Source organism: Vombatus ursinus, unplaced genomic scaffold, assembly GCF_900497805.2.
Source record: "Vombatus ursinus unplaced genomic scaffold, bare-nosed wombat genome assembly UNPS02014772.1, whole genome shotgun sequence".
Taxonomy (NCBI): domain Eukaryota; kingdom Metazoa; phylum Chordata; class Mammalia; order Diprotodontia; family Vombatidae; genus Vombatus; species Vombatus ursinus.
Genome location: NW_020954550.1, coordinates 3,639,910 through 3,667,031, shown reverse-complemented (window position 1 = coordinate 3,667,031; position 27,122 = coordinate 3,639,910). Strand labels below are relative to the sequence as shown.

Here is a 27,122-nt window from a genome sequence, read left to right as displayed (position 1 = left end):
AGTCTAGCACTCACTCTACTACACCTCACTGCCTCTCTAATGACTAAATTTAAAAAAAAAAGAATGATAATAATTTTACTCAACCACCTAATAAAATATTAAATTCTAATCTAATAACCTCCAAAATTACCTCCTACTGTTATTACTACATACACATTTTACAGATACAGTGTGTATATATTTTATGCTATGCTTTTTTCATTTAATGTTTTATGTAAACATTTCCACAAATCAGCATACTATATGTGACCATTTTCAATGATTAGGTTTAGTTAAGATTTTACTTATATCACTAGAGGCTGTTTAAAAATAAGCACATAATTGTAACTTTATTTGAAACAAATTTTACTAAATAGATTAACGAAGTAAATTAACACACATCCTTTTATTAAATAAAATCCTTTATCAAATATTTCACTCATCATACATACAACATATAAAAAGGTGTCAACTAGGGTGTCAACTAAAACTGGAAATAAGTTTGCTCAGAAATACCTTTAAGTCTTAAAGATTATAATTTCAAAATGTAAATTCTTTCAACAATTTCTGACAAGTAACTAAAGAAAACTACTGAATATGGTTTTTTAATCACTCTATACATAAGTTTTTTTTTCAGAAAGACAAAGCAGACACTATGTCAATAAGACAAAATATAGCCACAATCTTACAGCTCATCTGTCCTATTACCACTTAGTCAAGGAAAGAAAATCTTTCCTTGTTCCTGCAAATACCAGCACAAATTCTGTTATACAAATTTTTTGTTACAATTAGATTTGCCTTATAGTCATTCTTGTGTTTTACAAAGTGAATAAAAATAACAGTCTTTGGGGGAATTAACTTCCCACACAATGCTTTAGAGACATTTCTAATATATTTTGAATTTTTTTGTTTCTTTTTTATCATAATAAATAACTTTCCTCAGCTAACCACCTTGTACAGAACAAATCTTCTAACCTGCAGTGCAGTGTCCTTTTACCAACAGCTCATTTAAAATGCAGATTTGGCAGGAATCAACAAATCAGGTTTTACCACATTAGTCCAACTGCATACTACCTACACTTCAGAAGAAATAAGAGTATCAGGGGCCCCACTGACCAAACAGCTAAAAAATATGTGGTTAACTGAAGTTAAAAATAACCACTTGTTAGCGAATTTCTTGTAAAGGACTCAGAGACCCAGACACCAAAATATCAACCTGGTCAAGCCCCAACTGAGATAAGCAAGCATGCATGATGGAAAGAGTAAAGCCTACAAAGTTAGGAGACTTGAATCAAATTCCAACTCTGTCACCAACTGTGCAACAGGGACAGAATCACTATGGCCCCATTTTCTCATGTGCAAAATTAAGGGGATGGACCATATAATCTTTAAGGTCCCTTATGGTCATAAAATTCTAGGTCTTTCTTATAGTATTCCTATAAAAACACCAAAAAAAAAAAAAACAACAATGATTTATAAAGACTATACTAACTTCTAGGGATATAATCTAGTAAGAAATAAAATTAAAGATTAATATTTTCATTCCCTGAATAGAACAACGGGTATAAAAGTACATACTAAACACAGGATTTTGAAATAAGATGAACTGATTTTCATTTATGTCACAATTAACAATAATAATTATTATAACATTTTATATGGAACCGATTATGTGCCAGGCACTATGTGCTAAGTACTTTTTACTTTTTTTATCTCATTGATTCTCACAACAACCCTATGAAGTAGGTACTATTATTATCTCCATTTTACAGCTGAGGAAATAAACAAAGCTTAAGTGATTTGCCCGGGATCACATAGCCAGTAAGTGTATGAGGACAAATTTGAACTCAGGTCTTTCTGATGTTAGGTCTAACACTCTATTCACTGTGTCACCTAGATGCCCCTAAAATGGAACCTTGATTTAACACATTTCCCTAAAAATCCCATCCAAGAGGCTTTATTTATTAAAACAAATATTCAAATAGTTGAATGGAATGAGCTCTAAAGACACCATTATTGTGAAGGTTAACTGCTAAAACAAAGAAAAATAGACAAATCTCTCAATAAAAGCAACACAATGTAGTAAAGAAAATCCCTGAAAAGAAAGCAGCAAACTCATTCTGCCACTGTGATCTTAGATAAGTAATGGCTCTCAACCTCAGTTTTCCTCTTCTGTAAAAACGAGCAATCCGGATTAAATGGACTCTTAAGTTTCCTTCTAACACAATGTCCTACAAACCTATGAGTTAGCACAGTAACAGGTGCTCAGAATCGGGTTCTCATCTTTCTTTCCAGACTTATCACATCCTATATCTCCTAAACTAGACTATGTACCTCTCCCTGATCTCCTGTCCTCTCCCATCTCTGTGCCTTTGTACAAGCCATCCTCCAGGCAAAGTCTTCCACCTCTAGGATGGTCTTCACATAAAGGAACCTCAATCTGGGGCTGCACGGAACCTCAGAGGTCATCTTATCCAAACTTCTTATTTTACTAATAAGAAAACTGGGGTTCAGGGAGGTTAAGTCACTTGGCCAAAGTCACTCTGGTAAATAAGGATCAGAGATGGCATGTGATCACTGATCTTCAGTACACCCTCCACCATCCTCCTTCTTTCTCTATTTAAATCTTTCTTTCAAGTCCCAGCTCCAATGTCACTTCTATATGAAGCTCTATGTATACACATTCTACATTCTGACTCTCGGAGGTTGTACTGGTAGGTCCCTGTGTCTGGAAAACAGGGATTAGTTTCCTCCAAAACACTTCTTGGGTACCACTTCCTATACAAGGCCTTTCCTGATTTCCCCAGTTGTTAGTGCTCTCTCTCAAAATTATATTGTATTACCTTCTAGAAGATAGAACTAGATAGTGACACTTGCAAAACTTTTTAAAGTTTGCAAAAAGCCTTGTTAGTTCGTGTAAGCCACAAAGCAAAATACTTTGTATTTACTTATCAGTGCACATGCTGTATCCCTTTTTCCTTCCCAGTAAATATAAGCTCCTTGAGGGGAAGGACAGGTTCATTTTTGCTGGAACTGAATTTTTAAAAGTCTTTGACCATTTTAATCCTACTTTGTACTACCATACTTCTTTGGGACTTGAACATGCAGCCTCCCAAACCCTGCCCTCCCTGGCCCCCACCCTTTTCAGCTTTTCCATGTCTCCTTTAGATTGTAAGCTCCTTGTAGGCAGGGGTTGTCTTTTTTTTTTAGTATTTGTATCCCCAGCGCTTAGCACAGTGCCTGCTACATAATAGGTGTTTAATAAATGTCTACTATTGTCTAAATTTCCAGTGATTTCTTCCTATTATAATGCGCCCTCATTAGGCATAAAATCACCTATTTCCTTGTGAAGTCTCATAATGTCATCTTATGCTATTATTTACTTAGCTTTTCACATTTGTCATTTAAAAAAAGGGACAGAAAGAAAAGACTGGACCTGTGACTTCATTGGTTTAAACAACTCTCAGGTGAGGAAACTTCCTCCACCAATGCAGGCCCACACTTTGCCTGCAACTTATGGTAATAGTTGTATAGACTACTGACTTGCTCAAAGTGATAGTCAACTCATGTCAGACTTTGGTTTTTTTTGTTTTTTGTTTTTGGCTAGGCAATGAGGTTAAGTGACTTGCCCAGAGTCACACTGCTAGTAAGTGTCAAGTGTCTGAGGTGGCAAGGGCCAGTGCTCTATCCACTGCACCACCTAGCTTCCCCTTTATGTCAGACTTTGGACTTGGACTTAGCTCTTCCTGGCTCTGAGCCCAGTTCTCTATCCATCATTAGCTGCTGTCTCTTGATGGTTTGTTTTTTTTTAATTGTATATAAAAGAGAACAGTTTATTTTTATTGACTTTGTAAAATTCAAGAATAGTCAAAAATCTCATTTTAGCAAATATTTATTGTCTATGGAACAAAACTACATGGTTTTTTTTTCCGTTCTGCTTTAAACCAGGTGATATAAATTCAAGATGGCATGCTGAGAAGCTTCCAAACCTCACTTTAGTTTTAGCCATTTTTTTTTGTGAGGCAACTGGGGTTAAGTGACTTGCCAAAAGTCACACAGCTAGTGAGTATTATGTGTCTGAGGCTGGATCTGAACTCAGGTCCTCCTGACTCCAGGGCAGGTGCTCTATCCACTGCGCCACCTAGCTGCCCCTCTGGCCATTAGTTTAAATGAAAGCAAAAGTATTTGGTAAACACTTATTGGGGCAGCTAGGTGACCCAGCGGAAAGAGTGCTGGGCCTAGAGTCAGGAAGAACGGATCTTCCTCAGTTCAAATCTGGCCTCAGACCCTGGGCAAGTCACTTAACTGCTTTCCTCAGTTCCTCATCTGTAAAATGAGCTGGAGAAGAAACAGCAAACCACTCTAGTTATCTCTGCCAAGAAAACCCCAAATGGGGTCACAAAGAGGCAGATACTGCCGTTCATTCAAACAGCAACAAACATTTATTATATGCCAAGCACAGTGCTGACCATTGAGAAGTTTACCTTCTAAGAGGTGACAACACAGTTGAATAGTGACCAAGAAAAGATTTTTTAGTTCAAAAAGTTAGAATTCATAAAGCCACAAGGGAATAGTTTGATATACCTTTTCCCAGAGTAAAGGCATTATTTATCTGATTAGCCTCACTATGTCAGCAAGTTAAGGAATTGGTTGGGAAGAGAAGGCAGCAGCACTGGGGCAAGGCTTCTATTACATGTAGTGGGCAACGGAGGTTGCCACCAATCTTAAGCACACAGTGTATCTAAACTTATAAAAATTTCATTTATGATACACATGTGTAATTAAAACAATTCATAACTATATGAACATAAAGGATATTGGAGAATTCACTGTGTAAACTTGAAACATATAAACATGAACTGAGTAATTTCACAATAGCCTGAAAACTTTAATGTCATAATGTTACTGCCATATTCTCTAAGCAAAAACTGAGCCAGATGTCAGATTATCATTTATTGCCAAGGTTCAAACAAGGTGTTTGTCATGACCTTCCAAACATAAAAGAAAAACAGTTACAGAAATACTAATTTGGGAAAAATAAAGAAGAACAAAGGAAAACAAAACATATTTAAATGAGAGGAGGGAAATAAGTATTTAAGAGGCTGAAAATCTCAAAGCAAAAACTTTTATACATGGATTCAAAGGGTGAAAGGACCATAAGGTTTTGAAAGGAAACTGGTCCTGAAAATTAACCTGGCAACATTTTAATTAGTTCCACTTAAATTAAGGTAGTAGGAGCTCAGTTCAAATATGAAGCAAATAATTGTGGATAGAAATCCAAAGTTAAAAAAAAAAAGGAAAAATACATAATGAGGATATAGAATTTTGGGAAAAGGAAAAATAGCTAAAGAAATATGAAAATAGACAAATATAGTGAGAGTATACCTATGCTGGAAAGGGCAAAAGAAATGTAGCCAAAAACAGTGAAAAATTGAAGATATAAGTAAAAATGTACTAATAACTACAAGTCTTGCTTCCTTCAAGAATCACTGCCCTCTGGATGCATCGGTTCTTATAAAGTACCTAAGTTTTGGGAACAGCATAATGGATAGAGCACTGGCCCTGAAGTGAGGCAGATCTAAGTTCAAATTTGCCCTCTGGCACTTGACACTTAACTGTGTGTTAACCCCCACTGCCTGGGAAAAAAAAAATAATAATGATAAAGTACCTAAATTTTAAAATTACTGAACTATGCCGCATGTAATGGTATTATTTAAAACTACTTTGGTATGGAATTACTGCAAAGTTTGAATGTCAGAAGGGGTTAGAGTTGGAGCAAAACATAATGACAAGGCAGCAGGCTATGCTACAAAAATGTATTGAGTTAATAAGAGGATATACTATGTGAAAAGATGCATTAGATGGAATGACAGAAAACAGAAGACATGGAAGATAGAAAAACCTTGAAATGTAACTGTCAGAGGAAATACTTATACTTAATTTTCTGAATCAGCAAAGAGCAAAAAAGACTAAGGTTCATATTTTCATACTTTCTAAAGGCTTTGAAATAACTTAATGGGTTTTTTTTTTAAATCATACAAATCTTATCACATTATCTACGGAGGCAAATTGAACAGGAAAAAAAGCTTCTTGAAAATCATAAACAAGAGACAGAAACAACTGAGAACGCTTGCTGTATTTAAAGATGATACAGACATCAGGGATTCTTTGGCTAAAATATGAAGTGAATTTTTTCTTCGGAAATGCCTAATTAAAGATAAAATCAGTATAACTGTAAACAGAAGGACGGCTCAACAGAAACTTGCAAAATCACATTCTGTTACTGCAAATACATACTAATTCCTGCTACCTGCCAAAGTATCCATGAGAAATCAAGGGACAACTAAGTTAAACAGATTGGGAAAGGGGTCGGATTCAAAATCCTTAAACAGCAGCACTCCTTTATGAAACAGAGCCATGAGACAGTTAGCATTTCCATTAAATAAAACTGGGTTAGAGAGGCAGTCAAAACGCTATGAGCTCACTGAAAAAAACTAATCAGGACTTCCTTTGACTGCTCCACAACCAAATATTGCAGAGTGAAGAAATGAAGGTGAACTGTGAAATGTAACCAAGAGCCTATGGTGACGCACAAACAGAAGAGTTTGGGAAAGTATTCTTGCTGTTTTACCTGGCACCGGGCAGCTGAGGTGCCTGGAAGACATCACTCACCTGAGGTGGGGAGGGGGGGGAACGGGACGGGTAAAGTTTCTTAAAAAAATACTTATTCCATCAACTTTTGTTTTGAAGTCAATATTCAGGATATCCCCTATCCCACCCCCAAAACTGGCAGGTTGGCAGAATCGGTGCCAGGGAGTAGGAAATACTAAAGCCCCTTCTCCCTGTGCAGCGCAGTACCTGTCATCACCACCTCCTCCACCTCCTCCTCCTCCTCCTCCTCCTCCTCCTCCACACTTTCTCCATCACTCCCACGCAGCAGCTCGCAGCCTCCTCCAGGAGGCACCCCACCCTCCCCCGCTGACGCCCTCCCGGGTCCCCATGACAACCCAGCCCCTCTCCTCCTCACCTCCAGCGCACAGCCCCCCCACTGCCCCTCCCCCCCGCTGTCCCTCCTGGGCAATTTCTTCTCTTCTAGGCCCCCCCCTCGCACGCCCCTCCCCGGGGGGTCACGACCCCTCTCCCCCTAAAAGCAAACAAGCCCCCAGGGCTACAAGGAGGCGCAGCCCCCCGTGGGCCAGCCCCCCACCCGAGGCTGGCGAGGGGCTCCTGGGGCGAGGGATCGGGAACCGAAACTTGTGCCAGTGTCTCCGCGGAGCCGCGTCCGCCGGGGCCGGGGGGCGGGGAGAGAATGCCGGCGAGGCCGCTCACCTTGAAAGGGTTGTTGAGATCCGGGTCCGCGAACGGGTTGCTGTCGAAATCCGACATCTCGCTCGCGGCGTCGGCCAGCGGAGGGCCCAGGGGCAGAGAGAGGGAGATACCGCCCGCCGAGCTGCCGCCGATGCCGATGCCGCCGCCGCCGTCGCCGCCGCCCCCCTTGCGCGCTCACGTCGCCGCCGCCGCCGCGGAGCGATCCCGGGCCAGTGCGACGACCTCCTATTGGCGACCTAGTGGGCCCCGGCTACTGAGCATGCTCGGTGCGGCCCGGGGCGGCTGCCCTCCTGGGCACTATTCCACTGCTCCGGGTTTTCGGGGAAGCTCAGTCGGGAATAGCGATGGGAGTGCGGAGGGAGGGAGAGAGGGAGCCAGCGAGCGAGGCAGCTGGGAGAGAGCTTAGGTGGATCCACCATTTCAGCCCCGGGAGGGACGGGGTTCGCGATTGGATCGTGTGGTCTCATCCGTAGCCTGGCTGAGCGGCTGCCAGCGACAGGAAGCAGGCGTGTGGCACTGAGGGCTCACCTATACGCCAGGTGGAGGGAAAGGCATTTTTTGCAGGGAAGGAGACACCCACCATAACTCTTCCTTTCCCTCTGCCCCACCCCCCATCTGCCTCCCTTGGAAAAATCCCCCCCTACCCTCCACTCTTCAGAGAGGTGGGGAGCTGTGTGGTTAAAACGCACTGCCGGGCCCTGGGGTCGTCGTTTGTGTTAAACAAAGATGTGGTGTAATGACGTGGCAAGTTACATTTGCAATTCTCCAAAAGAAGGGGAGACATTCCCCCCCGCCCCGCTCCTTCTTGAGTTTTATGTAGCCTCCCCCCTCCCCCCAAGAGTCTTCCTGAAAATCCCTCTCAACTGTTTTAACTGTTTTTCTGGCACTCTGGGTAGTCTCCAAAAGATGGAAAAGTGGATATACACGTTTATAGGTTCTCCTCATTGAGCATGCTCAGGAAGCTCACTGGAGTTACCCCAGGGGGCATCCTGGAAAGACCTCCGAAAAAATGGTTACTGCCCCGGAAGTGATGTAAACGGGGAGTGGAGGATTGACCCGTGTTCCAGACGAGGGTGGCCACGTGCTTTTTTCTGATGTTGGAAAAGGGTGTGAGTCCTGTGGGTTTTTTGTTTGGGACCCACCCCAAGTTCCTGCTCAGCTTTGGAATTACCAAGGTGTGTCCCACTCAGAAATGGAGGGGCATTGATCTTTACAGAAGGATCCCAGCTGTGGCACATGACTTAGTTTTAAAATACCATGTTACTTATGTTTTATTGTATTTTTATTTAGTTACATTTTCATTAATTTAATTGTATTTTAATCTGCCCCAGCCTCAATCAGGAGGTTTGACATCCCTGAGGTAGAATTCAGTTCCACTTGATAAACATTTATTAAGCACCTTCTATGTGCCAAGCAAACTGGATACAAAAAAAGAGGTGAAAGATAGTCCCAGCCTTCATGGACCTAAAAGGGGAGGGGGGCTATAGGGGAGGGGGAGACAACATGCAAACACAGATATATAAAATGCCTGTTCTTTTTGTGAGAGATGGCCTAAAGTGCAGTTCCCTCAGGCCTAAGTTTCATTCTTCTAGAAAACCCTGTGTTAAGCTTCCCCTTCTCCAAGTCCATGTCATCACAGGCAAGTCCTGGTCTCTTCTGCTTCCTGATGCATGTAGGCATCTAGCTACCAAATAATCGTATGTTTGTTTCTATTGGGTATTAGTTGCCACGTTTAGATTGTACGCCTGGAGTACCCAGCTAATGGGAAAAGAGGTAAGAGAGAGGGAGGGAGCACACGGTAGGGTTATGAAATCTTGCTTCTTCTAGTGTTCGATTGCATTCTCTGGCTGCCTCTGCTTGAGTGGCAAGGGCTGTGCCATTTCTTCTGAGAAAGAATAAAGACCTTTTCTGATCTCTGACTCAATTCAGACTCCAAACTTTTGATTTCTGTGGTCGTCATCCCACACATTTTGCAACATGGCAAGGAGTCAGGAAGATGTGGTAATCTCCTTTCCTGAAGGTACTTGCTAGCTGGGTGATACTGTTCAAGTACATCAGAGTAATCACTTACACACAATTAATTAACTTCTCAGTGTCCTTGAATAACTCTAAAACTGTAAGTTATAGAGCACCTGCATATCATCAATAGACTAATCTACAAAAATCACAGACTACAAACAGTGAGACTAGCTTACTAAGGCCTGATGAAAGCATGACACCAAGGCTTCTATGATCAGACAGAGGATGGAAAGATGAGTTAGAACCTAACCAAGCAATTCACCTCGTCACTAAGATCCCTTCCAACTTTAAATTTGTGATCCCATGACCAGCAAATGCACAGACAGTTAGGAAAACCCCTTCCCCCCCCTCGAAGACCTATAACCTACCCTCCAAATCACCTCATGGATGCAGCAGATACCCTTCAGAGGGGGTCTGTCTCTGGACTGATGAGGAAGAGTCCCACTTACACACACACATACACAGACCCATTCACCACCCCTTTTTGAGTGTTTAGCCAAACAGTGACTGGCCCAGGATGAGCAGACTTGGATGGGTTGCAATCTGCATCACCAGATGCAGGTATGGTTACAGTATCAGATCTTTTTATAGTATCTTCCTGATGGGGTTGGGATCTGGGCCCGAGAAAGTTCCCACAAGGCCAAATCTCTGGCTTTGCCTGAGGTGATAATCCCATCAACTGGACTTTCATTGTGGCTATACCCAATCTCCCTTCCATTGTCTTACCTCCCCATGGCCCCTGGCCATTTCCCACCCTTAATCCTGCCTCAGGCACTTACTAGTTATGTGACTCTGGACAAGTCACTTAACATGTCTGGGCCCCAGTATCCTCATCTGTAAAATGGAAATAATGATAGCACCTGCTTAGATGGGTTGTTTCAACAACCAAATGAGATATGGGTAAAGTGCTTTGCAAACCTTAAATTACTGTATAAAATGGTAGCTATTATTAGTCTAGGAGACCAATGGAACATAATAGTATGACTGGATAGCAATAACAACAAACATTCTAACTGGACAAGTAGCAGAAAAAGAATGACAAAGGTACTTTACACCCTTGAGGCATGCTTCACAATATGGCCTTTTCCCCACTGGAAGCTTCATTTCAGCTCATCCAAAAAATATTTATTAAGAATCTTTTGTGGTGTAGCTACTAGGAGGCCTTGCAAAGTTTGGCTAAGATGTGGTTACTTCCATCACAGAGTTTGTAATCTTGTCCTGTTTTTTACATGTTGTCTCCCCCAATATACTGTGAGCTCCTTGAAGGCAGGTGTAGTTGCCAACATATAGTAGGTACTTAATAAATACCTGTTGACTTGGGGGAGGAATCCTTTCCTTTGATAGTGATCATCACTTTCCTTTGCTCCTGTGACTGGTTCTTTCCTCTACCTTTCCTGCAATTTCTTTGTCAATCAATGAATATTATTTATTAAGTATGAGGAGAGTTTTTTATTCTTTATATTTGTATCCCTAGCATCTACAACAGTACCTGGCACATAGTAGGCATTTAATAAATGCTTGTTGATTGATTTAGCAAATGAGTGTCTATTATAGTTGTAAAGCACAAGACACTCCCTGTAGCTTCAGGGAATCAGACTGATAGAAGCTTCAGGGAAGCATATTTCAGCTCAAAAGAAGAAAGAACTCCCTAGTCTAATAATTTGTTCAGTTGTGTCCAACTCTTAGGGACCCTGGGGATCATACTGTCCATGGGGTTTCCTTGGCAAAGATACTAGAGTGGTTTGCCATTTCCCTTTCCAGTGGATTGAGCCCAAGGTCACACAACTAGTAAGTGTCTGAGGCTGGATTTGAACCCAGGTCTTCCTGACTTCACAGGATTGCTGAATAGCTGGCACCATGTAAACAGTAAAGCAATCTCTAAATACGAGCTGAAATTAGTATTTCTGTACTGTATATTACAAATAATAATTATATACTCTGTAATGTAGTTTGCAAAGCCTTTTCATTTTCACTTTTTATTTTCAAGTTTTAGACAAATGCAACAATACTTGAAATCTCCCAAGACAGTACTTGATGAATTGTCAAATGACTAATAGGAAATAAGTCCATTAGGAATTAGATGCTAGGAGACAACACAATGGGTGAGAATGCTTTTTGAAAGTTTTATGGAGAAGGGATCAAAATATGAGTAGAATTTGAGTAATTGGAGAAAATGAGGGGGAAACAGCATAAGCAAAATTTCAGGAGTTATAGTGAGCACACTTAGTTTGCCTGGAAGAGGTTTCAAAAGCTAATTGAAGATAATAACATTATTGATGTAGGTTGTGGGTGGCCTTAACTCAGAAGTGATTCAGAGCAAACATGCAATAATTTATCATTAAGAAACCACAAAACACTGAAAAGTATTGAAACTAAAACTTCTACGCACCATCAAAATCAGCTCTTCAACTAGTATATCCCTGACCTTTGAGAGCCTTTTTAAACCAATTGTTCCTCAAGCTGTGTCTATGTTTCTTTTCCACTTATCTATCCAATTAAATTGTAAGACATCTGAGAAGTCACTGTATGTTAATTTTACATTGTGTACACTGCTTCAAGGTACAACCAATACTCAGTAAACAAATTAATCATTAAAGGGGATGGATGGGGAATTTATTTATCTTACCTCAAAGGGATTGCTGAGGTCTGGACTCACAAATGAGTCAGAAATGTAAAGCGACATGTCTCTCACTGGGTCCATGCAGAGGAGTTATTACTACTGCCGCAGGTTACTATACTGCATTAGGAGATGATATGACCTTTCTCCAACACGAGTTCAACTCTTCCACAGGGAGACTTTCATTAAGTGTCAGAGGAGATGGTGGCACCTATGTAATAAGAAAAGAAATACTTAATTGTTTTTTTGTTTTGTTTTGGTTTTTTGTCGCAAGGCAGGATTCATTCTGGAGGGAAAAAGGTGAAATGACTGCATTATATAGACAAAAATCAGCAATTAAACTTTACAAAAATATTATTCATATGGCTGGTACCCAAGAGGATTTAGAATAGAGGTTCTTAATCTCATTCTATGAACTTTTTTTTTATAATTGTATTTCAATATAAGTGGTTTCCTTTGTAGTCCTATGTATTTATACATTTTAAAGCACTATTTGAGGTGTCCATAGGCTTTATCAGACTACTAAAGGGATCTATGACACAAAAAAAAGATTAAGAAGCCCTGATTTAGAAAAAGAAGTTCCTTGTTAAGGAAACAATTCAGATTATGCTTTTTCTTTCCCTATTAAATGCAAAATTTATAACATATGTAGCAAGGACTTTATGGCTGTCCCTCCCAGACTCAGGCTGTTAATGTCTTCCATCAGGACTCCATAAAGGCACCAGGAAAGGTTGAGTGTCTCTCCTCTGCTGCTGTGGGTTCAAGCCCTGCACTGGTTGTGTTCTCCCCATTGTTAGGAGCTTGTAACCAGCATCTCAGTTCCATTTAACCACTTAACCTCGGGCAGCTTCCCCAAAGGCATATAACTTCAAAGACATAACAAGAAAAAACATACAAACATTTCTCCCAATATCCCCAAGGCATACTTTGCCCTATATCTTTTCCATCTCTGGTGGACTGGGCTCAAAAATTAGCTCAGTTCCTAAATAGTATTGGTCCTACCAAGTTCATATCCAGATGTGACATGACTGTCATATTAATCCTTCAACTGTGCTAAGGTCCCAAAGATCCCTCCCTGCTCCTTGGAGCATTGATGCCATTGGTGCTTCATCGGCTCTGTAATCCCAGCGTAAATACTGATTCCCAGATTCCCATGGTTCACTTTCCCAGCTGTGATGGGGAAATCAATGAAGCTGACAGGCCTTTTTGAATACCTCTGAAGCCAGTAAGAAAGATAGCATTCACCATGTGGTCTGCAGACTGGAACCAGTTACAGAATATCTATGCATCTTCTGCATTCTCTGAAAGCCATTTCCCTTACTCATCATCACAATTCTCCCAGAAGCAACTCTAGCTTCCTCCATGTAGAGCAGTTACATCAGCCAAGCAGCTAATGACATGAACCAGATCGCATTAGACATATATTTATAATAAATCCCAAACTGCTCACACAGCATTAACACCCAAGTAATGCACATATATTTCGGGAAGCTAGGTGGCTCACTGGGTAGAGTGCTGGACCTGGAATCAAGAAGAATTGAGTTCAAATCCAGCCTCAGACTCTTACTAGCTGTGTGAGCCTGAGCAAGTCACTTAACCTTTATTTGCCTTAATCCACTGGAGAAGAGGGGGCAGCTAGATGGCGAAGTGGATAAAGCTCTGGCCTTAGAGTCAGGAGGCCCTGAGTTCAAATCTGGCCTCAGACACTTGACACTTACTAGCTGTGTGACCTTAGGCAAGTCACTTAACCCTGACTGCCTCACCAAAAAAAAATCCACTAGAAAAGGAAATGGCAAACCATTCCAGTATCTTTGCCAAAAAAAAAAATCCATTGACAGAATTTGTGTGCTATGGTCCATGGGGTCACAAAGAGTTGGATGTTACTAAACAACAATAGATGTACATATTGGAAACAAAGCATAGTCTGTATAAAGTTTACTCTCACTATTTGCCCATAGTAGGAACAGTGCTTTTGGATAAGATAACCAAAAGACTATGGAACTATATAAACATTACTTATTCTGATGAATTTGACAGATACTATACTAAAAAAGGAACTAAATTCCTACAGAAGAATTTAAGAAAGTGAAAAATGAATGACAAAATCAGCACAAATAAGTGTGTTTCTGGAAATACCAGGGGAAAGTTTTCTTTTATTACTGTTATCTGAAAGGACATAAATCCATATAACAGTTTTCCCTTTAAAAATAGTTTCCAGGGGCAGCTAGGTGGCTCAGTGGATAGAGCACCAGCCCTGAAGTCAGGAGGACCTGAGTTCAAATCTGGCCTCAGACCAAGCACTTGACACTAGCTATATGACCTTGGGCAAGTCTCTTAACCCCAATTACCTAAAAATAGAAAAAAAATGGTTTCTAAAATTTCTCAACTTTGTAGAAGCAAACTTTTTTTTTCTATCTACATTAATTTGAGTACACTGGGAAGAAACATAATGGCATTTATAAAAACAATTTTACCAAATGCACGATTAAAAATAAATACAAAACTAAGCACATGATACTAACTGATATTTTCTGAATATCCCCATGATTTCCCACAAGGTAAATTAGATAACTAAAATCAAGTATTGCCAGGCCTCAATTGCCATTATGTCACGTCATGCAATGCTCTCCAAAAAATAAAGATTTCTGCCTCATTCATTGTATGGAGCAAATACTAAGAAGTTGAAGACAAATGCTTGATTTTTTTACTCAATTACAGGAGCTACAGTTTGAAAAAGAGTATTTCAAATAGATCTGTTCCATGTATAAGTTTTATATTGATATATAACTTATAATGAATAGTAAAGCAATGAATAATAAATAAGTCATTTATATATGACCAAAAAAAAAAAGAATTCGTTTTTGTACTTAATGGAATGGGAGATTGATCAGATTCCAGTCTTAGATCATGCTCTTCCTGGTATCAACCCACAAAGAACCTTGCTGAACTTCTTATACAGGTACCCCAATTCAAAGCATGTCTAAGTATCCTTTGACTACTTACTGCATGTTGATGTAAAGCTTTTTAATTGGCTGCTCATCCAGAGTTGACTATGCAAAAAAAAAGACAAACAGAGGAATTCTTTTGCTCTCTCTGGCTTCTTTCAAGTGAGGAGGAAGAAATACTGTGTACCTCCAAGTAGGGAGAAAGGTAGAAAAACACCAGCAGGATGCACTGTTTTAGCTGTCTTTTCACCCAACCTGGACCACCATGTGGCCACAAATGCATGCTGCCTATGTTTCTTTTGTCCCTGCTGTAGCTGTTCTTTGATGATCTTAAATGAATGAGTATCAGGTAGCAACTAAATAACATTTATATAATACTTTAAGGTTAGCAAAGCACTTTGCATATATTACTTCATTTGATACTCAAAACAACCCTATAAGGCAGGTGCAATTATTAGCCTCATTTTATAGGTGAGGATTTTGAAGCTGAGATCAAATGACTTGCCCAAGATCACACAACTAGCAAGTATATAAGGCAATATTTGCACTCAAACTACTGACTCTAAGTATAGTGTTCTATTCACAATGCCACCTGAAATTCTCCTTTACAAGGACATCTACTATTTACTATTTACTATGAAATCCACTATTTTAATAGACAGAGAAGAACAGAGAGGGCATATTAGTCAGGTAAAAATGTACAATCAAGAAAGTACAAGGTCTGTTTTCGCCTTTTATTCTGTTGAAAGTAGAAGAAAAAACACAGTGAAAAGAGCTCTTTGAGTTCTTTGACTTTGAGATCAAAGGAGCAGGGTTTGAATCCCAGCCTTGCCCTTTACTACCTGTGTAAGGCTCAATGTGTTCCTCAACCTCTCTGGGCCCTAGTTTCCTCAAATATAAAACAAGAGAATTAGGCTAGAAGACCTTTAAAGTCACTTCCAAATTTAAATACTATGAATGCAGGACTGGTGAATGTAGGGGTGGCCTGTTGAGTATCTTGTAATGATTTCCAAATATGTTTATGAAATATGCAAAATAAAAGATTGAGTTGGAAGATACCGAAGAGTTCATCTAGCCCAACACACTCATTTTAAGGATGAGGAAACTGAGGCTCAGAGACATCAAGTAATTTGTTCAAGGTCATATAGGTATAAGTAGCAAAGGGAAAGGGTAGTTAATTCCAAGATCAGCATTCTTTCTCCTTTACTACAGTGTCTCCTTAACTCTTTTTTTTTCCTCACCAATAACTATAGTATGTTGATTCCCCTGGTGTCAAATTAAAACCACTATAGATTATCAAGTAAAATTCAACAAGCAACTATTCAATTCAACCATCATTTAGTATGTGTCCAGAAATGAGCTAGGTACTAGGTATACAGCAATAAAATTATGAAAAAGTTCCTGCCTCGAGGAATTTACATTCAATTAGGGGAAACAACAGATATCCTGCTAAATAAATGCAAAACATGCAAAAGTAAATACAAAGTAATTTGGTGGAAAAGAAGGAAGTACTAACAATCGGGAATCAGGAAGGGCCTTGAATAAGATGTGACCCTTTTGCCAAGCCAGGAAGGGAGCTAAACATAGCCAAGAATCTGTTAAGTTCTGAACTCTGATTTTGGAAAGTGGACATGTCCAACTACTTCCCTCCTCCTTCCACAAAGTGAAGACTTCTCTAGTTACCACCCCCAACTTCAGCTCTACAGATTTCTTTGAACTTTCTTGACTGGGAAAACAATGGATAGGCACTGTGACTCAACAATGCCCACTTCCCATCACCAGACAAGCAAACGCAATTTTTAACTCATAGGGGAGAAGAAGAGGGTCCAGGTTTGCCCTACTTTGGGAGGTTTATTCATAAAAAATAGAAAATCGATATCAATAAAATTCTCATTTGGTTCTTGAGGCCCTGGTTGGTGGAAAAACTTCTGCCCTTACATTCAGAGAAAGGGGACCCATTCTCTGGGATTCTTTATCTCGCTCTTGTTCTTTGCTAGCCACTTTCTCCCTTCCATCTGTCTTACCCTTTGCCAATAACAAAAGACCCAACCAGGAACATCTGGGGTATTAATGAAAACAGAAGGCATAAGTATAAGTTTAAAGAACAGGAAAACTTAGGAATAGGATCTGGTATTCCAGGGCAGGGAAGAAAGAAAAAAAATAAAGAGGGATAGAGGGAGTAAAAGAGTCACCATCCTCCTCAGCAAATTTCATCAGTCACAGTCTCACTCCTTTAAGCCGTGGGGATATCCCCATGACTTAACACTCCCCACCTCCCTGCCCCTGATCATGACAGTGGCAGGCAGAGCTGCTGCAGCCAGCTTTTCCTACGTCTTCATACCAAACTAAAAATGACAGTTCAAACTTGAACTGCTTATAATAAAACACTGGTAGTAAGTTCCCAAAAAAATCACAAAATGAGCTCCTCTCACCCTTTCTCCATATCCCTTTTCTGCCCATTGATCATCTTAAGCCAAAGGATTCCATTCTTGCCAGTAGGGCTTCATACTCCAGAAAGTATTTCTCTTTGGAATAGAGAGATGCTAAGAGTTATATAAAGATTTCAAGACATGAGGTGAGAAGGGAAGTAATTTCCAGCATCGGGGACAACTTGTGCAAAAGCATGGAGCCAGAAGACCCATTACTAAGCATTCCTATCCAACCCACTGTTACCAGCCTCAATCCTAAACACTTCTCAGTGCTAATATTGCAATAATGACTGACTCTGTTACATGTAGAAGCTAGTGATGTTGTGAAATTCAAATATTGATTATGTATTTTATATTCAATTCTGCAACTCTATTCTAATATTCGATGTAAAAACCCAACTCTCTTCTATCTCTAAGTAAAGAAGCTCATGAGTCCAAAAGTTCAGTCTTTCTCTCTCAGACCTCGATGCCAAAGGGTTAAGCCTTCCCACAATCACTGTTAATTAAATAGAAACTCCGAGCTTGGCTTTAGAAGTTCAATTTTCTCATAAAGCATTCTAATTCTATGGGAATTATTATCTCAGCTACACCTGCAAATCATTCCTGCCAAGGAAAGCTTGTTATTTCACATAACTTCAGTCTCTGAGAAACTGAATGATTATCTGTGTGTTACCCTTAAGAATCATATTAGATGACCTTGTCCCATCTTAAAACCCCATCCTTGTGGATTTTAGGTGGCCTTATCTTATGCCCAGGGACCTTTGAGACTGGCGTCCCTGTCTGATATCAATGACCTCAGGATGTAACTGACCCCCATAAATTCACAAAAACATTCCTTATAGACATAGAGAGGTTGATCTGATCACATATGTGCTATATGCCTCTTACTTAATGTAACCAGTCATGATCCTCCAACCCCCTGGTGTTGCCAATTCCATAACCAATGATACGATTTTTGTTCTATTCTTTATTATATGCTTATAAAAGTAAATTGATTCTTCAATTCTGTGTCTTTTGTCAGAGGCAGTGGCATTGACCCATCCTCTATTAATCAATTCTGCACTCTATTAATAAATTTATCTCTCTTGTAGAATTGCCTCAGTTTATCTTTTTGTTAAATTTCACACATATGTGTATGTGTGTTTTAAAACCATACTATCTATACTTCTATTTATCAGTTCTTTCTCTGGAGGTTGATAGCATCTTCCTTCAGAGGTCCTTTGTAGTTGATTTGAATATTTATAATACTCAGAATAACTAAGTCATTCACGGGTATTCTTCAAACAATATTGATGTTGCTGTATACAACATTGTCTTAGTTGTGTTCATTTCACTCTTCATTATGTCATGCAAGTCCTTGCACATTTTTCTAAAATCATTGAGCTTATTATTTTTTACCGCACAGTAATATTCCATCGCAATCATACACCACAACTTATTCAGCCATTCCCCAATTGATGGGCATCCCCTCAATTTCCATTTCTTTGCCACCACAAAGAGAGCTGCCATAAATATTTTAGAACATATAGGTTCTTTTCCTTTTTCCCTGATTACCGTGGGAAACAGACCTAATAGTGTAGTATTGCTGGGTCAGAGGATATATACAGTTTTATAAATCTTTGGGTGTAATTTCAGATTGTTTTCTAAAATGGTTGATAAAATCTCAGTTTCACCAATGATGTATTAATGTCCCAATTTTTTCACATCTCCTCTAACATTTGTCATTTTCCCTTCCTATCATTTGAGCCAACCTGATAGGTTGAAATGATGATGTCTCAAAGTTGTTTTAATTTGCATTTCTCTAATCAATAATGTTTTAAAGCATTTTTTCACATGTAGCTTTGATTTCTTCATCAAAAAACTGCCTATTTATATCCCTTGACCATTTATCAATTGGGGAATGACTCATATTCTTATAAATTTGACAAAGTTCTCTATATATTTGAGACATGAGACCTTTATCCAAGAAAACAATCTATAATTCCCCCTGCCAATTTTCTGCTTTCCTTCTAATCTTGGTTACATTGGTTTTATTTGTACAAAAACTTTTTAATTTAATGTGATGAAAAATTATCCATTTTAAAACTCACAATGTTCTCTATCTTTTGTTTATTCATAAATTCTTCTCCTATCCATAAGTCTGATTGGCTACATGTTCCATATTCTTCTAATTTTCTTATGATATCTCCCTTTATATCTAGGTCATGTATCCATTTTAACCTTATCTTGGGAAATGGTGTAAGATATTGAGCTATACCTAATATCTGCCAGACTGCTTTCCAGTTTTCCCAACAATTTTTCCCAAATAATGAATTCTTATCCCACAAGCTTAAATCTTTACATTGGTTAAACACAATGTTACTATAATCATTTACTACTGTGTATTGTATGAATACTCTCTTCCACTGATCAATGTTCCTATTTCTTAGCCAATACCAAATAGTGTTGATATCTACTACTTTATAATATAGCTTAAGATCTAGTACTGCTAAATCTCCTTCCTTTTACATTTTTTCATTAATTCCTTTGATATTCTTGACTTTTTTTTGTTCTTCCAAATGAATTTTATTATCATTTTTTTCTAGCTCAATAAAATAATTTTTTGGTAATTTAGTTAGGATGGCATTGAATAAGTAGATCAGTTAAGTAGAACTGTAATTTTTGTTATGTTATCTCTGCCTACCCATGAATAATGAATATTTCTCTAGTTATTTAAATTTGACTCTATTTGTATAAAAAGTGATTTATAATTATGTTCATGTAGTTCCTGGGTTTGTCTTGGCAGGTATACTCCCAGGTATTTTATACTTGTCTACAGTTATTTTAAATGAGGTATCACTTACTATCTCTTCTTGTCAGATTTTGCTGGTGATGTAAAGAGTTTGGTGATGTAAAGGGTTTATTTTATACCTTGTTACTTTGCTAAAAATATTGTTTCAAGTAGTTTTTTAGTTGAATCTCTAGGATTTTCCAAGTATATCATCACATCATTTGCAAAGAGATACTTTTATTCCCTCCTTGCCCAATCTGATTCCTTCGATTTCTTTTTCTTCTTTTATTGCTATTGCTAACATTCCTAATACAATATTGAATAATATTGGTGATAATGGACATCCTTGTTTCACCCCTAATCTTATTGGGAAGGCTTCTAGCTTTTCCCCATTATGGATAATGTTTGCTGATGGTTTTAGGTGGCTGCTTCTTATTATTTTAAAGAAAAATTCACTTATACCTATGCTTTCAAGTGTTTTTAATAGGAATAAGTGTTGTATTTTGTCAAAAGTTTTTTCTGCATCTATTGATATAACCGTGTGATTTTCATTACTGTTATTATTGACTTAATTAATTATGATAATAGTTTTCTTTATGTTACACCATCCCTGCATTCTTGATATAAATCCCACTTGGTCACCACGTAGAGCCTTTGTGATAGATTGTTGTCTCCTGTCTAGTATTTTATTTAGAATTTTTGCATATATATTCATTAATGACATTGGTCTATAATTTTCTTTCTCTGTTTTTGCTTTTCCTGGATTAGATATCAGCACAATATTTGTTTCATAAAAGGAGTTTAGTAGGACTTCTTTTTTTGCATATTATTCCAGATAATGTATTTAATGTTGGAATTAGTTGATCTTAAAATTTTTGGTAGAATTCACTTCTAAATTCATCTGGTCCTGATGCTTTTTTCTCAGGAAGCTCACTTATGGCCTGTTCAATATATTTTTCTAAAATAGGTTTATTTGGATATTTTATTTCCTCTTCTCTTAATCTAGTCAGTTTTTATTTTTGTAAGCTTTCTTCCATTTCACTTAAATTGTTAAATTTATTGTCATATAATTGGGCAAAATAATTCCTGATAATTGCTTTGATTTCATCTCCACTAGTGATATATTCCCCCTTTTAATTTTTGATACTAGTGATTTCTTTTTAGAATCTTACTAACTGGGGGCAGCTGGGTGGCGCAGTGGATAGAGCATCGGCCCTGAAGTCAGGAGTACCTGAGTTCAAATCCGGTCTCAGACTTGACACTTGCTAGCTGCGTGACCCTGGGCTAGTCACTTAACCCCAATTGCCTAAAAAAAAAAATCTTACTAACTAATGATTTATCTATTTTATTGTTTTTCCCCATAAAACCAATTTCTAGCTTTATTTATTATTCAATGGTTTTCTTACATTCCTTTAATTTTTAGGATTTCCAATTTGATGATAAATTGGGAGTTTTAAATTTTTTCTTTTTCTAGTTTATTTTTTTTTTTAGTTGCATACCCAATTCATTGGTCTGCTCTTTCTCCATTTTATTGATGTAGGCATTTAGAGACACAAATTTTCCTCTGGTTACTGCTTTTGCTGCATCCCATAGGTTTTGGTATGTTTTCTCGTTATTACCATTCTATTAAATAACCATTATTTATTGTTTCCATGGCTTGTTTTTTAACCCATTCATTCTATAAGATTAGGTTATTTAGTCTCCAATTAATTTTTAATCTGTGTTTTTATGATCCCTTGTTAAATATAACTTTTATTGCATTATAATCTTTAAAAATGCATTTAATATTTATGCTTTTCTGCATTTAACTATAAAGTTTTTATGCCCTGATTACATGGTCAATTTTTGTAAAGATACCATGTACCACTGAGAAAAAATACATTCAGTTCTGGTCTTTTCCTCACAAATACCTGAAAGTCCTTTAATTCAACAAATATCCATTATTTTCCATGTAGGTTTACATTCAGCTATGATTGGGAAGTTATTTTTTTTTTGTATTAGTCACGTTGTAAGGAAGAATTAGAACTAATGGAAGGAACCACCAGAAAGAGCAAACAAAACAAAACAGAGGGAAAAAAATAGCAAATAGTATGCTTCTATCTGTATTCAAACTCCATAGATCTTTCTTTGGATGTGGATAGCATTTTCCTTCATCAGTCTTTTGGAGCTGTTTTAGATGCTTGAATTGCTAAGAAGAGATAAGTCTATCAAAGTTAGTCATCACACGATGTGGCTGTTACTGTGTACAATGTTCTCCTGGTTCTGCTCACTTCACTCAGCATCAGTTCATACAAGTCTTTCCATGTTTTTCTGAAGTCTGCCTGCTCATTATTTCTTATAGCACAATAGTATTCCATTACATTCATATACCACTTGTTCAGCCATTCTCCAATTGATGGACATCCCCTCAATTTCCAATTCTTTGCCACCACAAAAAGCTGTTATAAATATTTTTGTACATGTGGATCCTTCTCCATTTTTGTGATCTCTTTGGGATACAGCTCTAGAAGTGCTATTGATGGGTCAAAGGGTATGCATATTTTTATAGCCCTTTAGACACAGTTCTGAATTGCTCTCCAAAATGGTTGGATCATTTCCCAGCTCCATGGTGGTTACAATCTAACTCCTTTGATCTTCTGAACATCCTGTGTCCTGTCCTTTAGTCTTCTAATGTAGAAGCTGCTAAATCGTGTGTTATCCTGACTGTAGCTCTACAGTATTTAAGTTGTTTCTTTTCAGTCACTTGTAGTATTTTCTCCTTGACCTGGGAGCTTCAAAACAGCTATAATGTTCCTGTGAGTTTTTATCTTGGGATCTTTTTCAGGTTGTGATTGGTGGATTTTTTCCATTTCTATTTTATCTTTTAGTTCTAAAACTTCAGGGCAATTTTCCTTAATAATTTCTTGAAGTATAGTGTCTAGATGCTTTTTTGTTTTATTTTGTTTTTTTTTTGTTTTTGTTTTTTGCTAGGCAATGGGGTTAAGTGACTTGCCCAGGGTCACACAGCTAGTAAGTGTTATGTGTCTGAGGCCGGATTTATACTCAGGTCTTCCTGACTCCAGGGCTAGTGCTGTATCCACTGCACCACGTAGCTGCTCCTAGATGCTTTTTTTGAGCATAAATTTTAGAAAGCCCAACAATTCCTATATTGTCTCTCTTTGATATGTTTTCCAGGTCAGTTGTTTTTTTCTTTCTATTTTTTCACTCTTTGGACTTTGCTTTATCATTTCTTGGTGCCTTATGAGTTCATTACTTTCCCTTTGCCCAATTCTAATTTTTAAGGAGTCATTTTCTTTTTGGATCTCTTTTTCCAACTGGTTGACTTTTTTTTCATAATTTTCTTGATTTTCTTTCGTTATTCTTATTTTTTTCCCTAATTTTTTCTTAACCTATTTTATTTGATTTTTAAAGTCCTTTTTAAGCTCTTCTATGAACTCTTCTGGGGCTTGTGATCATTTTTCATTATTCTTTGAAGTAAAAGTAGCTATTTTGAATTCACTGTCTTCTGAGTTTGAACCCAGATTTTCTCTATCACCATAGTGACTATCTATGGTCAGGTTCATTTTTGCTCACTCAATTTTTGGTGGTTTATTTATTGGCTTTTAACTTTGTGTTGGAATCAGGCTTTATTCCCAAGGTGTGAGGAATAATGTCTCAAGCTTCAGGTTTTTTGTGCTGTTGTTTTTCTGAACTCTATCTGGGGGCCTGACCTCAGGTACTCTTCTCCACCCCTGAACCACAACCAAGGACCCTAGTAATGCTGTCATCACAAAGAGTCTTATTCTCTGTGGTTCTTCAGGTGGCCGTAAACTTCAGCTTACCCCTCTCCCCGGAACTAAATCCCAAAAAGGAAAAACCATGGACTTTCCCACATGGCCAAGTCTCTGGTGTTCACCTGAAGCTACAATCCCATCAATTTGCCTTTCATTGTGGCTACACCCAATCTCCCAATTCTGTTAATGTAGCCTGGCCTTCCTTTGTTTTACCTCCCTATGTAAAGCCCCCCCCATTTCCCCCCCTTCTAGGCTCCATTCTCCCTTGGCCACAAGGTCCAGGTCCCAGGAGTTCTGTTCACCCATTTACTGGCCACTCTTAGGTCCCTCCCACAGTCTTTCTGTATATAAGGTCCACCTTGTCTCCATTAAGATGCTCTGATTCTTATAATCTAGCCAATAGCTCACTAATGTTCAGACTCCTTAAAGAGTCTGCCTAATATGGCAAATGTTCTAATAAACCTTGTCTTTGGCTAAAAGAAGGCTTGGGTCGAATTCTTTCAGGCAGGACCTGAGTGTTGTGATTTTGGGGTCCCAGGACCCCTGAACCCCTGATTCCGATGAGGATAGGATCTGGAAAACCCTGGACTTTCTCAGGTGGCCAAATCTCTGGTGTTCTCTTGAGGCTATAATCCCATCAACTAACCTTTCATTGTGGCTACACCCAATCTCCCAATTGTCTGCTACCCTTAACCAGCCTAGCCCTCCATTGTCTTACCTCCCTATGGCCCCTGGCCATTTCCCACCCTTAATCTAGGTAGGCTCCATTCTCCTTTGGCTATGTGGTCCAGGTTTCAGGATTTCTAGTCACCCCAAACTACTTGGCCACTTCTAGATCACTCCCACAGTCTTTTTGTATATAAGGTCCATCTTGTCTCCATTAAGATGCTCAGATTCTTAAAATCTAGCCAATAACTCACTAATGTTTAGGCTTCTTAAGAGTCTGCCCAATATGATGAATGTTCTTATAAGCCTTGTCTTTGTCTGAAAGAAGGCTTGGGTTGAATTCTTTCGGGCAGGACCTTCATGTTATGATTTTGGGGTCCCAGCACCCCTAAACCCCTAAATCTCAACAACTCCACTCTCCTGCAAGTAACCACAGCCAGCAGGACTCCTGCCCCTCTGTGACTATGCTCACCAGCATGTGTTTGCTCCTACTTGCCCACAGTCACAGCCTGGGACCTGTCTAGTCAGCACACCAGGGCCCCACATCCAATGCCAGCCAACAGAGGGCCCTATAATCTTCCCCTGATCAGCAGGTGGTCTGACCGCAACACTGTCCACATGGTAAAAGTTCCTGAAGTTAAGGCTGCCCCTAAAGCTTACTGTTTATTGATTCAATGGTATCTGCACTTCAATCAAGCCACCACACCACCACCTGGGGAAGTTAGGTTTTCCTAAGTCCTCCCAAGTTGTCATAAACTGGACAACTGTTTTACTCTGACTTAATTATTTCTGTTGTGCTAAAAGTCACTTTAAGGCATTATTTTAAAGTGTGTATGGGGCAATTTGGGAGAACCAGGTAATTTCCTGCCTTATTCTGCCATCTTCCCAGAATCCTCTCCTACTCCATCATTTTTGTCAGTCTCTTTACATAGCATTTACAGATATAAATAAACCAAGGTTCAGAAAAAAAAATTCACAAACTTCCTTTAAAAAATGGATTGATGAGTTGCTATGGCAAGATAAATATAAAAAGTAAAAAGACTGAAACAATGAAAGAAAATGTAAGGTATCTCATTTCCAAAACAATTGACTTGGAAAATAAGCCTAGGAAAGATAACTTAAGAATCAGTGGATTACATCAAAAGAGACTGGATATCATATTTCAAGAAATCATGAGTGAAAACTGCACAGATCTACTAGAACCAGAGGGCAAATTAAATAAAAAGAATCCATGGATCATCCCCTGAAAGAAACCCCAAAATTAAAACTCCCAGGAACATTGTAGCCAAAATCTACCACTTCCAAGTCAAAGATTAAAAAAATATATACTATATGCAGCCAGAAATAAAAAGTTCAAATACTGAGTATTCACAATCAGGATCACATAAGCTTTAGCAGCTATCACTATATAAGAGATGAGAGCATGAAATATGGTATTCCAAAAGGCAAAATATATAGCCTTACAACCAAGAATAACATATAGCAAAAGTGAGAATTATCCTAAGAGGGAGGGATCTGGAGAGGGGGAATGGACTTTTAATGATTATAGAGGGTTTCTAAGCATTACTGAATAAAAGACTAGAACTCAGCTTAAAAAAAAGTTTTTAATTTTAAATTAGTTAAAAAATTTTAAACACAGAAATCCAAAGAAACATAAAATAAAAAATAAAAGTGAGCAATCATAATAGTCTACATATAAATGAAATGCTTACAATCTAGTAGGGGGAGATGATACTGCTGGGGTTGGGATCTGGGCCCCAGAAAGGAAAAACCCTGAACTTTCCCACATGGCCAAATCTCTGGTTGGCATGAGGCTAAAATCCCATCAACTGGCCTTTCATTTTGGCTACACCCAATCTCTCCTCCATTGTCTTACCTCCCTATGGCCCCTGGCCATTTCCCACCCTTAATCCTAGCTAGGCTCCATTCTCCCTTGGCCACAAAGTCCAGGTCCCAGGAGTTCTGTTCACCACAGTTTACTGGCCACTCCCAGGTCCCTCCCACAGTCTTTCTGTGTATAAGGTTCACCTTGTCTCCATTAAGATGCTCAGATTCTTATAATCTAGCCACTGCTGGGATTCTTAAAATCTAGCCATGGCTCAGATTCTTATAATCTGGCCGATAGCTCACTAATGTTCAGACTCCTTGAGAGTCTGCCCAATATGACAGATGTTCTAATAAACCTTGTCTTTGGCTGAAAGAAGATTTGGGTCGAATTCTTTCCGGCAGGATCCACGTGTTGTGATTTTGGGGTTCTAGCACCCCTGAATCCCTAAACTGCATCAATACAAATGCTCCAGCAGAACTCTAATATTATCAGGCGTCATAAAGGGAATTAATTAAGAGAATTTGGAAGTGGTTTTGTTATATTTTGTTCTTCAAAAGAGAAAGGGAAAGGAAGGAAAATGAAATGCACCAAGAAAGACCAATTATAAGGGATTTAATAAGGTCAAATTGCTTATTTCCTATATGGGAAAACATGATCTATAACTCTTAAGAAATGTACTTTTCATAAGAAAATTGAGGAAACTTACTATCTCACAGAATCAGAGTGAGAAAGGAGAAAAATACAAAAACAAGGAGGAAGTGGTGGGA

At 38.6% G+C, this 27,122-nt stretch overlaps 1 protein-coding gene across 1 annotated transcript in view; it reads right to left on the bottom strand.

Annotated features, from left to right (window-relative positions):
• The window catches only part of SCAMP1 (secretory carrier membrane protein 1), a 94,709-nt gene extending 87,270 nt beyond the window's left edge, over positions 1 to 7,439 (bottom strand). Inside the window, exon 1 of the mRNA XM_027863566.1 lies at positions 7,309 to 7,439. Within this exon, the coding sequence (XP_027719367.1) occupies positions 7,309 to 7,365 (57 nt within the window). The 5' untranslated portion in view covers positions 7,366 to 7,439. The remainder of the gene's footprint in view (positions 1 to 7,308) is intronic.
• Between the last annotated feature and the right edge of the window lie 19,683 nt (positions 7,440 to 27,122).